The sequence below is a fragment of the Erithacus rubecula genome (assembly GCF_903797595.1).
Source record: "Erithacus rubecula genome assembly, chromosome: 29".
Classification (NCBI taxonomy): Eukaryota; Metazoa; Chordata; class Aves; order Passeriformes; family Muscicapidae; genus Erithacus; species Erithacus rubecula.
The window spans coordinates 2,577,890-2,595,185 of NC_136681.1; the positions used below are offsets into that span (position 1 = coordinate 2,577,890).

Below are 17,296 nucleotides of genomic sequence, written 5' to 3' on the forward strand. Positions count from 1 at the left end.
TGTCTCACTTGATGGGTTCATCTCCTGGTGCAGGAGATGGTTCTCCTGTGAGGTGCTCAGGATTTTTTTGGATGATTCAATAAGAACCATCAGCATCTCTTGTAATCAGGGATTTCAGCTGTGCCAGTGCTAGATATTTTTAAAAATAAAGATTTCTTTTTCCCCCAAAGGACCACAAATGGTACAAGGAGGTCTAAGCCAGCACTGACTGAAGGTAGTGCTAAAGGACTTACATATGTTACTTATTAAATGTGTCATGAAATTCTTCACAGAATCCTCAGCATGAATGTGTCATTTGTGTTAAAATGTGCATTCTGAAGAACAAGGGAATTGGAAGAAAAGCATCCCTGTAACTGTGCTGGTGTACAGTGGCACTGCTGAGGTGTTGGAGCACACAATGCTGCAAGCTGACTTTTGGGTTCTGCACCAATTGAAACTGGAGTTTGAATAATCAGAAATTCGATTATTATTGCTGCGATTTCCTAGCAGAGACTAGGAGAGAGCTGAGTTTTCTGAAATCATCAGTGACGCCAGTAGGGCTCTGCCAGCTATTGCTAACTGAGGATCTGGGTCAAAATATCCTGGTTTATCCACCAGAGATTCAGATCATTACAGGGAAGTGGCAGCGTATGCAGAACACACAATTGGGAAAGGGAACGTGTCTAATGAAGAGCTGTGTCCTACTTTGGGACTGCAAAACGTGTGGGATGTGTTTATTAGAGGAGCAAACACTGATTTCTGATTTTAGAGGAGCTGGTTGATTTCTGGCTGTGTAACCAGCAGGACAAGACCTGTTCTGGTGTGTATTTGTCTCATAATTTGCTTTATTGCTGTCATGGTTTTGTTCAGAGTGAAACATTCATCCTTAATGAAGTATTTTGTGACAGTGCTGCTGCATCTTGCAAATTATTCATTCAGTCTTTGATAGAGGAGAAGAAGTCAGACAGGGAAACTGGAGGAGTTTTAAGGGCAGAAGTTGTGATTTCTCTGTTGCTCTGTTGAGACAGAGCCACATAAAAATATATATTTAGATATTCTTATAAAATGTGGTGGGGTTTTATGTTTTCCTTCCAGCTTTAAATGAACCTACCATAGATTACGGCTTCCAAAGACTGCAGAAGGTCATCCCAAGACATCCTGGGGACCCCGAAAGATTAGCTAAGGTAAAATAATTTCAAGCATTTCACTCAGCCCACCAAATGTGCTCTTTCACTTCTAACTCATAAAAGAGACACAATTATACCTTAAATGACAATCACATCTGAATTCACCAATTAGTTGTAAGTGTGGGAAAAAAAAGGATTGTTAGAACCCACAGTGATTTTTGTGTTAGAGCTCAGTCTCTGTCATTTTGCTACTGAATTAAATCCAGTGAACGCTCCCAGTTCGTTGCCCTTGAGCTCAGCCCCATCCACGGTGGCAGATCCCTGAACCCAAATGCTGTGTCCATGCAAAGGGATTTATTGAATCCTACACACGTCCGTGCCAAAGGATCCATTGCAACCCCCGGGGGAGCACAGGGACATCTGGGATTTGTCTCCGTGCTCGGCGCTGCGGAGGCGGAGCGGGTTCAGGACTCTGGAGAGCTCCGGGTCACGGAGGAGCCCCGCACACGGCGCGGCCGAGCCAGGACCAGCCCCTGCCGGCTCCAAAGGGACTCGTGGTTTGGGGGGGCTGCTCTGACCCGCTGGGATGGATTAAATTCCTCAGGTACCTGTAAATAACACCTGGGGAAGACAGCTGGGCTTCAGAGTGACCACACAAACACTGGAGTCACTTGAGAGAATACTCGCTCATGATTCTATTCTATTCTATTCTATTCTATTCTATTCTATTCTATTCTATTCTATTCTATTCTATTCTATTCTATTCTATTCTATTCTATTCTATTCTATTCTATTCTATTCTATTCTATTCTATTCTATTCTATTCTATTCTATTCTATTCTATTCTATTCCATTCTATTCCATTCCATTCCATTCCATTCTATTCCATTCTATTCCATTCCATTCTATTCCATTCCATTCTATTCCATTCCATTCTATTCCATTCCATTCTATTCCATTCCATTCCATTCCATTCCATTCCATTCTATTCCATTCTATTCCATTCCATTCCATTCCATTCCATTCCATTCCATTCCATTCCATTCCATTCCATTCCATTCCATTCCATTCTTTTCTGTGTGCATTCCATTCCATTCCATTCCATTCCATTCCATTCCATTCCATTCCATTCTTCTCCATCCCATCCCATTTGTCTATTTATTGTATTTAAAATGTTATATAAGGCTAGTCTTGTCCATTCCCTTATTCAATTTACTATTTTACTTTATTTATTTTCTCCTATTTTATTTTATTATTGTATTGTGCTTATTGTATTTATGTATTTAATTTTTGTCTTATTTATTACATATTTACCTAATTGTACTTTTGTATTTATTTTTATTTATAATAAATTTATTCTTTTTGTTTAATTATTTTTTTAATATATTTAATTTAATTTTTGATTTTGCTTATTCATTTTCTTTCTTTAATATATATTTCTTTTACTTCATTTTATTGATCAGACCTATTTTTTTTTTTTTTCCATTCAAACACCTCTTTCCCTCTGCCCCACAGGAGATGCTGCTGAAAAGAGCTGCTGACCTGGTCGAGGCCCTGTATGGGACCCCCCACAACAACCAGGTCAGGCTGCTGGAGGTGGAATGGGAAGGTTTCCAGCTCCCAGACCCAGGGAACATTTCCCTTTTCCAGACTCAGGAAAGGTTTCCCAAACCCCAGAAAGGTTTTCCATCCCATTCCCAAATCCCAGGATGGTTTCCCATTCCCAAACCCTGGGAAGGTTTCCCATTCCCAGATCCCAGGAAGATCTCCCAATCCCAGACCCCAGTAGAGCTTCCCATTCCCAAACCCCTGGAAGGTTTCCTGTTCCCAAACCCCAGGAAGTTTTCCCATTCCCAGACCCCAGGAACATTTCCCATTCCCATATACCAGGAAGGTTTCCCATTCCCAGAACCTGGGAATGTTTCCCATTCCCATATCCCTGGGAATGCTTCCCATTCCCATATCCCTGGGAATGCTTCCCATTCCCATATCCCTGGGAATGCTTCCCATTCCCATATCCCAAGGAGTGTTTCCCATTCCCAAACCCCAGGACAATTTTCCATTCCCAAACTCTGGGAACATTTCCCATTCCCATATCCCAGGGAACATTTCCCATTCCCAAACCCTAGGACAATTTCCCATTCCCAAACTCTGGGAACATTTCCCATTCCCATATCTCAGGGAACATTTCCCATTCCCATATCCCAGGGAGCGTTTTCCATTCCCATATCCCAGGGAACGTTTCCCATTCCCAAACTCTGGGAACATTTCCCATTCCCATATCCCAGGGAACATTTCCCATTCCCAAACTCCAGGACAATTCCCCATTCCCAAACCCCAGGATAATTTCCCATTCCCAAACTCTGGGAACATTTCCCATTCCCATATCCCAGGGAGCATTTCCCATTCCTCCCATCCCACCCCTCGTTCCCAGGACCTGATCCTGAAGCGTGCGGCCGACATCGCCGAGGCTCTGTACAGCGTTCCCCGCAACCCCGCGCAGATCCCGGCGCTCTCCAGCTCCCCTGCCCACAGCTCCATGATGGGCATCAACTCCTACAGCAGCCAGCTGGGCGTCAGCATCTCTGAGTCAGCACAGGGCAACAACCAGGGTGAGCTGGGGGTGTTCAGAAAGAGACAGATCCTCAAATTTCTGTAAATCAAAGCGTGGGAAAGAATACGGGATTTGAATCGGGAAAAATTCAAAATGAATATAAAACTTATCTCAGTGGGGAATGTGAACTTCCACCTTTGTGTTGTTATACCAGAGGCAGAGATAAACAGGGAACAGGGATAAACGTGCTAGAAGTAAGGATGTTGATGTAAAGTTTAAAGCAGAGACATGTTACGTAGAAAAAAGTTTAAAGTTTAAGATCTACAAAGAGTAAAGTTGCAAAGGTGACAGAATGCATTTGTGTGTGTCTGAACAGGATTGGCTGAGAAAGGTCATGCTGTAATTAGACAAAATTTCTTAGTATTGGGTTAGAAACATAAATATTCTTGTTGGCAGTGTTCTATTGGTTAATTAGTGCTTAAAAGATCTTGTAGCCATAAATTAAAGTGTATATATTTTATAAAATACTACCCCAGGTAAACATAAGCCCACACAATGTTGTCCAGATCTTGGAATGAATTTAAAGTTTTAATAAATCAAATTTTATTGGCGAAATGTACATCAGGTCACTTTAAAAAGTCAGTTCAGAACTTAAACTGCAGGAAAAAACACCGAATTTAACAGCACTGCCCAAATTATTTTAAAAATCTGGATGTCAATGATATTTATTTAAGCAGGGGATGTGCAGGAGGAAGCTTTAAGCCATGGAGGTGCTCTGAAATGTTCTTTTTTTGCAGGTTACATCCGGAACACCAGCAGCATCTCGCCCCGGGGGTACTCGTCCAGCTCCACCCCGCAGCAATCCAACTACAGCACGTCCAGCGGCAGCATGAACGGCTACAGCAACGTGCCCATGGGCAACCTGGGCGTGCCCGGCTCGCCCGGCTTCATCAACGGCTCCCCAACGGGCTCCCCCTACGGATGTACGGCTAATTCTGCCTGTGACACCCCACTGACACCCCATTGACACCCCAATCTGCCTTAGTGATACCCCATTTACACCCCGTTGACATTCCACTGACACCTCATCCTGCCACTGACATCCCACTGACACCCCACTGACACCCCATCCTGCCACTGACACCCCACTGAAACCCTTAGTGATACCCCACTGACATCCCACTGACACCCCATCCTGCCTTAGTGACACCCCACTGACACCCCACTGACAGCCCACTGACAGCCCATCCTGCCACTGACACCCCACAGACGCCCCACAGACACCCCATTGATACTCCACTGACACCCCACTGACACCCCATCCTGCCTCTGATACCCCATTGACACACCACTGACATCCCATTGACTCCCCATTTACAACCATCAGGAAATTTAATTTGTAAGAAACTGGGGAAGACCCAGGATTTGCCACCCTTTCCAAATGCCAAGGACACTGAGTGGACAGACCATTACTGTTCCTATTGACTCTGTTTTTCCCTTGATGACTTTCAATTTTCTGGCACCCTTAATTTTGAAAGAATTAAACACCATTTTTTGAACTATGTGTTTAACTCCCTCTACTTCAGATTTACTCTAATCATACTCACTGAGATAATAAGACTCATTTGAGAGGCAGAACAAGGAATCAGAAAACGGATTCTTGAAGCAGTTTTACCGAATTCCTGATGAGAAATCCTTTTTTTTTTTTTCCCTTTGGCAGTGATGTCTTCAAGTCCCACAGTTGGTTCCTCCAGCACTTCTTCCATCCTCCCGTTCTCCTCCTCGGTGTTCCCTGCTGTCAAACAGAAGAGTGCCTTTGCTCCTGTCATCAGACCCCAAGGGTCCCCCTCTCCTGCCTGCTCCAGTGGCAATGGGAATGGGTTCAGAGGTGAGGAATGTGCTAATTCACATTTAATTTCAATTTGGGTAAATGCAGCCAGCACCAATCATCACCTCGAGGGCCATCAGATGGCCAGTGCAGGGCTCAGGAGGGAAAATGTGCCCCAGTCCAACTGGATTAAAGGATGTCCTGGTTTGGAGGACAGGTATCTGCCAATGAAGGCAGAAGCTTCTCTTTGACATGGAGAATGTAAACCCCCTCCCTCCAAATTATTATAATTTTGAAATTAAGGGGCTCTCAGGCAAAGATACAGGAATAGGAATAACAGTTCTTTACTAGGAAAATTAAAATAGAAATGCAGTATTACACAGAACAATCCCAAACCCTGCCAGAGTCAGAATCCAAGCTGACACCCGTCAGTCAGTCAGGGTGGTGGCACAGTCCCATTCCATGGTGCTGCATCTTCCTGCAGGGGCAGATGTGGCTCAGCTGGAGCAGTGCTCCTGGAGAAGGTGCAGTTTCCTCTGAAGATGCAGGGATGATGTGGAAGGGTCTGGTTTTCCTCTGGAATCCAGTGGGAAAGGCTGCTCTGCTGTTCCAAATCTCAGTTTTTATCTGGATAGGAAATGTTTGGCTCCTCCCCCTGGGTGGAGCATCTCCCAGTGGGATGATGGAATTTTATCAGTCATGCCCTGGGACTCACTGGCCATGAACAGGAGATATCTCCTGGAGGGAGGATGGGCTGTGAGAAGATAAAAATGATTGTCCCAGCTGGTTTAAAGATGGCCCATTAGCAGATAATATGTGCCAGGAGATCAGGGTCACTGCCACACCCAGTTTTTAACAATGGCCCATTAACAGGAGATATCTCCTGGATGAAGGGTGGGTCATGGGAAGGATAAAGATGATTGCCCAGCTGGTTTAAAGATGGCCCATTAGCAGATAATATGTGCCAGGAGATCAGGGGCACTGCCCCACCTGGCTCCAGCAGATGGGGACAGAATTCACATTTCTGGCCACATCAACCCAACACAAAGGATTAATCCAAGATTTTGATTTTTAAGCCGAGGCCAGGTATTTACTTTGATGGTTTCCACAGGAAGGTTCTGTCCCAGACTCCAGAATGGTTTGGGCTGGGATAGAACCCTAAAGATCCAGTTCCAAACCCTACCCAGGCAGGGATGCCTTTCCCTGGAATATCGTGGAACAGCAACTCTTTTGTGGGGAATGGCTTCTCCTCAGGCTTGGGGACATTTTAAACAGAGCAGAATTCATTCCCAGCTCTGTCCAGAACACAAACCTGCTGCAAAGTTTAGGCTCAGCCTGGGAATTGAGTCCCACAGCCCATTTACAGCCCTTTTAAAGGTGATCTGTGAAACAAATGTGAGCAGTGAGATAAGAATGGAAACCTGTACGGAATTCTTGCTTTTAACAGGCTGGGAGGGGTGTGTGTGCAGCACATAAATATGTTCCAAGTCTTCATAAAAAATGCCTTTATAGGGCTTGGGAAGTCATCTGGCTCCTTCAGACTTCACTGGAGATAGCCTAGGAAACACAACTCTGGGAATTGAGCCGTGCCAAGAGCCAGTGGTAATTCCAAATGAGCCCCACAAACAGCACCTGTTGGGCTGGGTGTGATATAAACCCTGAGCTGGGCCAGTGGGACCTGCAGAAAGTGTGATTATTTTATGTAATGAGGAAATTCTAAGTGTGCTGAACAAAAACAGTAATGCCTTTAAAGGCTAGCTCAGAGAATTCTGAAACAATTCTGCCCCAATTACAAGAAAATCCACATTTTCCTGAGATATTTTCTTCCCATGAATGGGTAGATCCATTGATGTCACCATGTGAATGAACAGATTTAAGTCTGCCTTAAGGTTAAACTTGTCTAACTCTTATGTAGAGAAGGCCTAAATGTTAAGACTAAATATTAAAGAGTTAGCTGAGGTAATGCTAAACACAAATCAGAGAAAGAATCACTCAGGCTGGGAGACAGAAAAAGGACAGATTTAAAAATTACTGAAATATTTAAATTAATCAATTTCCTTAAGATAACACTCAAGGGTCTGCTTAGGAAGAGTTTCTCTCTCAGCCTATAAAGAAATAAAGTATTAGAGACCAGTTGGTGCCATTTGGTGTCTATAATGTATTTTATCCAGTCTATAAATCAGTAATCAATGAGAGATACTAAAAATCGAGCTTTAATATTAAATATAGCAAAATCTCAAAGCTAAAACCATCCATTTCTACTGACCAAAGTCCAGTCCTGAGCTGGTCAGGATTAATCTGTGAGCTAAGGCTGTGAATAATTGCTGAATTAAGAAAATCAGAGATAAATGGATACAGAATTTATTCACCACATCCCTTTCTTTGTGGGCTTTCTACCTGTACATCCACACAAACATAGATATATTCATATTCTACAAGTGTTAAATATAAGAATCCAGTAGAGCAGGACTGCTCAGTGACACAACAAGAGGAAACAAGGTTTGTTACACCAGGTCTTGGTAACTGCTGAACTCTCCCAGCCATGGATGCAAATTCCAGCTGAAATATTTAAATTGATGCAAGCTGGGGAGCACATGCTTTGGACAGGATCCAGGTACACGCAGCCTGATATCCAAATTAACGTTCCCACAGTGCTGACAGACAGATGTGGCCAAAAAGTCAACAGGAGGCTCCCAAAGAGGCTCCTTGCCTGGACCCAGGCAGTGGGAGATGGATAAAAGCCTCTACCACCCCCTGGGGCTGCAGACCAGGGAGAGGTGTGCTGGGCATGGGATTTAGGGTTTATTTGCTGATTTATCGAATTTAGGTATCCAAAAATGCTGCTGGAGAGAGAATAGTAAAAACACAGGGCAGGCAGTGAATATGTGCAGGCCCCTTTCCAAAGGCCATTAATTCTGAATTTCCCCACCCATAACATGTGGAAAACATCTCCTCAATATATAATAGTAATAATAAAAATAATATTAATAAGAAATATAATTATATAATCTACATTTACATAATCTACATATATAATTATATAATCTCCTTGTCCTTCTTCTTCTCCTTTTCTTCTCCTTCTTCTCCTTATTCTTATCCTTCTCCACTATTACTATTATTATTATTATTATTATTATTATTATTATTATTATTATTATTATTATTATTATTATTATTATTATTATTATTATTTATCAACCCCTCAGAGCATGCCACTCTCCTTACAGGCAGCAATGAAAATCCAGATTAGAGCTTCCATATAAATTATCCATAGCAGTATTTAAGCCTGGATTAAACCCCAGTCTAAACAGGAGCAGCTGTGCCATCATCATCCTCAGATTTATGTTCCCATTATTCCAGCAGTTTGTAGGGAGGATTTTTTTTCCCCAAAAACGTATTTTAGGAGGATTTGCTCCCTGGGAGGGGTGGAATTCCCAGAGGGGCTGTGGCTGCCCCTGGATCCCTGGCAGTGCCCAAGGCCAGGTTGGGATAATCTGGGACAGTGGGAGGTGTCCCTGCCATGGCAGAGGGTTGGAATTAGATGATTTTTCATTTCCCTCCCAACCCAAACCATTCCATGATCCTGGAGTTCAGCAGGAATCCCCTTCCCAGTTCTCAGATTTTAATTCCAATGGATCCTTTCCCACTCCAAGACAGTTTTCCAAAGGCCACTTGTACTCCCCAGGCTTATGATTGTTATTAATTGTACCCATTAAAGGTGCCTATCACCAGATCATCTGGGTGCTACTCATCTTTGATTATTTATTTATAAAAAAAACTCTCCAACCTTGTGACAATTTTAATCAAGTGTTTCAGTTGATAATTGCAAGCTGTCAAGGTTAATACAATAAGGCTCATCTCTAATTCTTTTTCCATTTCCCTCCAAGAGGAAAAAAAAAAAAAAAAAAGACCCTCTGGGATAATGACTGGTGGTTGCTATATTCCCAACTCATCAGGGAGTGTCCTGCATTGAACCACCTTTATTGAAAAGTTACATCGATTCAATATATAGTAATACAGGCAAAAATAATTACAGCTTTGCTAGCAGTGTAAGACCTTAATCCAAACCTCCCAAACATTCAATAAAAAGCGATCCAGGCTGGGAATAGGCTTTTGACAGTGCAGCCCCAGCGGGGAGGGGAGGTGGGGTGGAAATGGGCAGAGCAGGGTGTGTGAAAAGAGAAAAAAGCCTTGAGATGAGCTGAGGAAAAGCAGGTGAGAATTCCAGCCAATATTCCTCCACTGACTCATTCTTTGTTGCAGGTGAGGGTGAGAATGAAATGCCAAGGTTTTATCTGTATTTTCTGTGTTATGAACTTGCTGTTAGCAGAGCATGGAATCACAAAATCCCAGGATCAATTGGGTTGGGAGGAACATTAAAATCCAAGCAGGGCAGGGACAACTCCCACTATCCCAGACTGCTCCAACCCAAGCTGGCCTTGGGCACTTCCAGGGATGAAGCAGCCACAGCTTCTCTGCAAACCTGCTCCATTCCAAGACATAGATTATTTTATTATTAATACCTCCAATCCTATATTTAAAAATGTACTTTCATTTAAAGTTAAGAAACTTCCCAAAATCACGCTGTTTTCTCAAAATATTTTTGAAGGGACACGGCAAAAACTCAGCTTTAAACTTTGCTTTGCTTTTCTGGAAGTTTTCCTTGATTTAAAAAAAAAATCTGAAAATACTGTTAATAAAATAGAACAGAAACAGAGGGAACAGAGCTCAAACTACACTGGCCCCAGCAGCATCCTTGGTGTCATCAGAAAATTTCTTCTCTAATGCACTCACATGTATCCCAAAAACAGGCATGGAAGTGTTTACCTGATTTATTTAGGATTGAAAATATGACAAACAACAGCAAATTCCAGAGCAATTACCAAAAGTATCTATTTGACCTCAGGCTGTTGGGTTTCACTTTCTCTTTCAAAATTGGCAGAGACCTTAGCCCCAGCCAGTAAGAAAATATGAAAATATTTATTTTCCTATTGTATTAAATCACAGACCATATCCACAGTTGCTTAAAAACACAGCTCCAGTAACAGACTGGTGTCAGCCAGGAACTTGCCCAGAGCACTTTTTAAAACCCTCTCAAGGAAAGGGTGAAATGAATTCTCAGGGGGACGGGGCTTTAAACACACCAATAATCCCACAAATTTCAGTGACCATAAATCTTTGCAGGATTAGGACCTTGCACTGCACCGAGGCCCCTCTGGAAACGTGACTCACTCATTTGTTGTATAAACACATCTAAACTCAGCTTACCCCTCAAAACCTTGGGGAGCAGCACTGGTTCCAGGCAGCTCCAAATGCTGCTGGTTATGAGGAGTGGAGCTGCAATTAAAGGCAGGAGAGTGACTAATAAATAATTTACATAAACCCAGTGCTCTGGGGGGGTGCCAGGTAAGGCTGCAGTGACTCAGACATGTGGGGGGAACCAAGTGAGGCTGTTTGTACTGGAACCAGACTGGCAAAACCCAGCCCTGGGTCTTGGTTTGTGATTCAGGGCTTGGAATTCCTTGGCTCGCAGCAATTCCCTTGTTGGTAGCACAGCTCCCTTTGCCTCCTCACCTTTCCTGCTCCCAGCCCTTCCAGGCAGATGAGCAAAATTCTGGTTTTTTCCCTGCTCAATTTTGGGTTTTCAGGATGGTTTTAAGTGTTCAGCTTGAATTTGGAGACAGTTCTGAGCAATGCCCATCTCCAAGAGAAAAAGCACTCAACAATGGGGAGGTTTTTCTGCAAATGCACATGAATTGATCCTTCTCTCAATTTAGCCATTTAATAACCCTGGGTTTTCACAGGATCAGAAAACCATTGAATGGTTTGGGAAGGGATTTTAAATCCCATCCCATCCACCCCTGCCATGGCAGGGACACCTCCCACTGTCCCAGGTGCTTCAGCCTGGCCTGGGATATTCCCAGGGATCCAGGGGCAGACAGAGTTCCTCTGGGAATTTCCTCACCACCCTCACTGGAAGAAATCTATCCCTTTTTACCCTGGAGGAGCCCTTTGCCCATTGCCTGTGTCATGGTCAGTCCTCACAGTTCTCACTAAATCTCGAATTTAACCTCAGACCCTCCCTGTGATTCCTGACTGTTCACAAAGGGCTCAAATGTATTTTGTTCCATAACATTTTGTCACAATTTCATCTTTTTCACTTTTGTTTTTCAGCCATGACTGGTCTTGTCGTTCCCCCGATGTAAGGAAGGGGCAGCTTTGCTGCTCTCCCTCTTCCCTTTTTTCCTCCTTTTTTTTTTTTCATTTTTCTTTTACAGCACAAAACTACTTATTGTGATGGACCACTAAAAAGTAAAAAATAGCACTACAAGCTCTTTTTTGGGGAAAAGCCAGGCCCAGGAAAAAAAAAAAAAAAGGAACATTTTTTATGGATTGGACAAGATGGAAATCTGCATCATTTACCTGTTTCATATTTCTGACACAACCACATCAACTCCACAAACATTAGGAATGAAGAATCAGCAAGAGCCAGGATGAACAAGAGTTGGCAGAATGGAATTAGAAATGCAAAGTCTTTCCTGGAAGACAAGAAAACCTTCCTGAGATTTGTAAAATATTCAAAGGGAAAAAAAAAAAAAAAGAAATTGGCAAAATGATTCAAGCTTGATATTTTGGATACAATTTGTTTTACTTTGTAGGGGTAAAAAAAGCTGAAGTTTCTATTTTCTATGGAGCCTTTCAGATATTGATTTAGTTTATGCAGAAAAACAATTCAACAAAACAGGGTACCAGCATGAAAGAATTTCTAGGACAAACTGACATGAATGATGGAACTTGGTGTATGTGTGTATTTGCTTATAGTTTAACCTCTTTAAAAAATGTAAGATGTTTTACAATTATTTAAATAAATAAACTTGTAACTTATTGTATGTAGAGGTAGAAATTAAACCCTTTTTTGGACTTTTTTTCCTCCAGTTGTACAATGAAGAAAGATGATGCAAAAATGTAGTGATAAGTTTGAGATATATTATTACTGCTGCAATTGTTCCTCACTTTTCCCCCCTCTTACTGAATTCTTGTGCAAGGATGTATAGGATTCTTTCTGATTAACAAAACCCTCAGAAACTTTTACCTACATTGTGCTAAACAGGTCATGTAGGAATTTTTTTCACCCCTCCTCATCTTTTCCCCCCCCTTTCCATTTTTTTTGCTTCAATTAAAATATTCAGGTACTAAGATTAACTGCTAAGTCTCAAAGACCCAGCTGACGAGTGAGTGGCACTTAGGGATTTGAGTGAATCGGATTTTTCATGAGGTACTGAGTTTATTTTATAGATTCAATGTATGAATTAGGAGGGGAAGGGTTCTCTGTGGTTTCTCCATGTAGTTAGAACACCTTGAATTCAGTTATGCTTCATATTAAGGGTGCATTTATAAAGGGTGAACATGTATTTGAGTGATTTATGCACTTTTATCCTGAGTCATTTTAAATGGTAAGTATTTGCCAGTTATATATCGAGGTTAATAGAAGTAATCGATTGCTTTGGATTTTTCTGCATTTTAGCCTAAAAAAAAAGAATTTAGTTCTCTTTTGCATCTCCTCTCCTGAAATTGGAAGGTGAGGACAAGTCTGATAAACTAAACCACAAATTATCCAACTACACCAGAGAACATTCTAAAGAATTTGGTTGTTGGAAAGCCATTTTTAGTGGGGGGAAAAAAAAATCAGCTGCACTACAGAGACCCCCCTAAAATCCACACAATTAATGGGTGCATGGACATTGTCCCTATGGAAACACATTGATGTTAGTCAATAAACCCCAAATAAGGCCTCAGGTTCTGAATTTATCTATTTGCCCAGTAGTTTTATGGATGGGTAAGGAAAAATTGGTTGTTTTTTGGTGATCTTTAGGGATGGTAGAAGCTGAGCTGTGAAATTGGGAGAACTCACATGGCTGAGCTCGTTTGGAGCTGGTGTGGAGCTAATTGGGATTAAGAAGAGCCCAAAATCCTCTGTGCAGATCCACAGCTGGGTGGGGATGGGAGGCTGAGGGGGGAGGACCTGGAGAGGTTTAGGGCACAGCCTGTGCAAGAGAGCAGGGCATGGAACCAGAAAACCCTGGAATGGTTGGGTTGGGACAGAAAACTCATCCAGTGCCACCCCTGCCATGGCAGGGACACCTCCCACTGCCCCAGGGACAAGGTCCTGCAAATTCCCTTTCCTGGTGTAGAGCCCAGTTCAGTTTATGGGATAAATCCACCCAGTGCACGTGGACTTTTAAAGGATTTCTCAGAGGGACTGGAGATACCAGCTGAGTTGCTCTGGCCATTCCTAAAGAAAGTTCCAATGTTGGGAGGGGGTTTTTCTATTCCTGACTGTGCTGGGAGGTTTGGCAGAGTCTATTTGGTGCCTTCTCAATGCCATTAATTCCCTTTTTAAAAAGTGAATGGGGCAAATCTCTTCTAAAACTCAAGGCCCAACTCATATCACCAAAAACGACAATTCAAAGAGAGATTTGGTGGGAATAATGTGGGTTTAAGAAACATGGGTATAATTAATATTTCCCAGTCAGGCTACTGAAACTGTCTGTCCACAAAAAAAAAAAAAAAATTGAAATAAAATAAATCCCTGCTAATTATGGCTGCAGGTTGATTGTCCTTACGGGTTCTCTGTGTGACCCTCGTGCCACCAAGGATGTGGCAGCCACTGGAAACAGGGATTTCAGCACCCCTGAAAGCAAGTGAGCTCTGAAATATCAAAGAATCATAGATGTTAAAAAGTCTGGAGTCATCAGTGCAGCTCTGATAACAAAACAGGAATGTCTGGACCAGCAACAGCAAAACCCCCAGAATATTTAATCTATTTGTAGGTACTGATATTCCAGCAGGGCTAAGTAGGAGCCCAAATTCATATTTGGAATTATGCATTTATCCAGGGATAAAAATGAATTAAGGACTAGAAGATCTGGGATTAAAACTCCCACAAATTTCAGTGAAAATGCATTGAGTCCTAAATCCAAAAATTGTCTTGGTAGACCAGGCTTGTTCTATAAAATCCCTTCCTCCATTCCTACCTAGTGAAAACCCCAAACAGCTCCTAAGCATGAAGATGGTGAAAATTCCCCCTGCCCTTCTCTGAACAGGCTATTCCTAAAATTGATCATCAAATAGACTCAACATCCTGCCTGACAAATATTCCAGATCAGTAGGAATTCCTAGACCATCTGCTGGAGAGCAGCAGTTTGCTACCTTAGATCCTCTCCCTTTTATTAACAAATGGGATTTTCATTACAAAATCTCAGTCAGGAAATTTTCCAATTAAAAAAAAAAAAAAAAGAGGTATTTAATGGAAAAAGCTGGGTTTTGTCCATCCTTCTGTTTTATTTTTGCTTGTTCAGCACAGGCACACTAAAAAAAAATCTATCACATCACTGGAATCTGGGGAAGATTCAGGGGGAAAATGACAGTCTGGCAATAAAAAATAGAAAAAGATGAAAGTTTCTGGAGCACTGAACATTCCTTTCACCCTTCAGTTGTTTTTATCAGTTCTGTCCAGTTGCCCAATTGCTACAAGTCCAAGTGAAAAAGAGAAACCTCCCTAAAAAGCTGCTCCAAGCACTTGCAGAAGGGGAACTGCCTGTGTTGATGCAAATATGAAAAATCTGGTTTGCTTTGAGCCAAAATTATTAGAACAAATTAAACCCAGGAATTATTTCAGACACGGATTTTGCTCATGCAGGAAAATCATGATACTGGAGATGAGTGTAGAAATAATTGAGGTTTACAGAGAAAAACACCTGTAAATAAACACAATCAAATCCTTGGCCATGAAAAAGGGAATTTGGCAGTGGCAAAGCACTCAACAAAAAGGGAAATGATGATTTCAGGATTGATGTGTGGGGATTTTTTTCAGTGTAACAAGCAAACCTGTCCTCTTTGAGTGCTTTTTGCTGCCAATTCCCTGAGAGTTTTCCTCTTTGCCACTGGGAAGATGAAAGGGTTGCAATAGGTAACGACAAATTTCATCATGACTTTGGGAAAGTTGGTTTGATCTCCTAATTTATCTCGGTAGAGCATCTTCCTCTCCCTCTTTCTTTGCACACTTCCAATATGCATGGTTTCTCCAAACCATTTCCTGTAAATTAAGGCCTCATTTTTTCCCTCCTGTATAGTTTTGAGGTTGGCTGGTTGTTTTTTTTTTTTGTTTTGTTTTGTTTTGTTTTTTTTTTTTGCTTTGTCAGTTATATACAGTATGAAGTTGCTATGCACAGAGCTTTTGTAAAGATGGCTTTTTTTGGTTTTTTTGTTTACTGTTTTTAATGGTCCTACTTATGGAAGAATATCTTGTTTGTAAAATGAATATGTCTACTTCCGTTTTAAACTTTAAATTATCCTAACAAAAAAAAAAAAATAAAATTTTTGTACTGTAAATAAGGGGGGAATTATCTTAATTTCAGAGTGTTCAATCTGCTTCTTTATCATCTTTATGGATCACTCAGGGTAAAAATAACACTTAAAAATGGTGTAAAATGTTTTGTGAGAGTTTTAAACTCAAAATTTGAAGATTTGCCTGTAAAACATGCAACTACAATTTGGGAGAGCCAGGTTGAGATTATGCTGAGCACAGAATAAGAGGATAATTAATGGTCTATTTCGACCATTTCTTTCTTACAAATGGACAACACCTCTGTGAGAGTTCAGTTCTTTTTTGGGGAGGGGAAGGACTTAATTGGAGGACAAGGGAATTCCTTATTGGACTTCTCCCCTTTTTGTTATGAGTACACAATTGGTCAAAGAACAAAATCAAAATTGAAAACTGTGACTGTTTGATCCTGACCTTTCCCTGGACTAAATTTGGGGTTGGTCCTGATTTGTACAAAAGTCTGAGCAAACAACAAACTGATGCTGCAGAGGTGAATCACACTGACTCCCCAAAATAATCTGGATTATATTTACTCCCTCTTGTGCAAAGTGCAAATCTCAGAGTGCTGAAAGCTGCTTGGAAAATGGCAATTGGCCATTTGAACCAGGAATATTCCATTTTCTTCAATGAAAATTACTGGAAAAGTCCAAACAAATGAAAATTTTAATGATGAAGGCCACTTTTACTGACATTTTTGACAGAATGCGAGTCAGCGTTTAAATTACTGCCAGATGTCAGTGAAAGCATCTGAAAACATAAGGCACTATCAGCCCAAAACTGAGGAGAAAACAGAAGTTTTTGGTAACCTGCACCAATTCCTCCTTTCAGGAAAATGTGCAATCAGCAGATGACCTTCATCCCAGCACTGAAACCCAGGTTTTCCACTGTCCTGATGAAATATCCTTCATCTCCTCTTGAACAGAGGCCCATTCTCCTAAAAATCTGATTCAGCTCTTTTTTCTCCCCTTAAGAAATCCCAGCAGTGTTTTAAGCGATGATTTTGGTGATAAACCCCCAGTTCCTGTGAAAGAGATTCTCAGTCTTTAACAGGCCCCTACTGTTGTATTCCAGGGAGGAAGCGTGCTGGGCAGATGAAAGCTGGAGATCTGCTGTTCCACTCCTGCTTTTCTTACATCTCTTAAGGACTTGATGATGGACAGACACAAACACGAGCCTGGGCTGTGTCAGTCTCTGAGCTGGAGCCTGAGAAACTTCCAAAAAAAAAGGGAGGGAGGAGGAAATGTGTGAGTTTCAGACCAAAAAAATCAAGTTTTTTGTTGCACTGGCATAAAGGAAAATGCAACATAGTTCTTTGTGTAATGGAGAAGCAAAAGAGCTTTATTTAAAGAAACACCACACTTATATAGGGTAGATCATGCAAAACAGAATAGAAAAGACTCATTGGGCCAAGAAGGCAACACCTC

At 41.7% G+C, this 17,296-nt stretch overlaps 1 protein-coding gene across 2 annotated transcripts in view; it reads left to right on the forward strand.

Moving 5' to 3' along the window:
* Window positions 1–13,028, forward strand: part of EBF2 (EBF transcription factor 2) — a 118,637-nt gene extending 105,609 nt beyond the window's left edge. Inside the window, exons 11-16 of one of the 2 annotated variants that reach the window (XM_079328934.1) lie at window positions 1,075–1,163; window positions 2,622–2,687; window positions 3,541–3,718; window positions 4,458–4,643; window positions 5,381–5,548; window positions 11,663–13,028. In XM_079328934.1, coding sequence (XP_079185060.1) covers window positions 1,075–1,163; window positions 2,622–2,687; window positions 3,541–3,718; window positions 4,458–4,643; window positions 5,381–5,548; window positions 11,663–11,694 — 719 coding nt within the window. In that variant the 3' untranslated portion in view covers window positions 11,695–13,028. The remainder of the gene's footprint in view (window positions 1–1,074; window positions 1,164–2,621; window positions 2,688–3,540; window positions 3,719–4,457; window positions 4,644–5,380; window positions 5,549–11,662) is intronic. The other variant, XM_079328935.1, reaches the window with a different exon arrangement.
* Window positions 13,029–17,296: the final 4,268 nt, after the last annotated feature.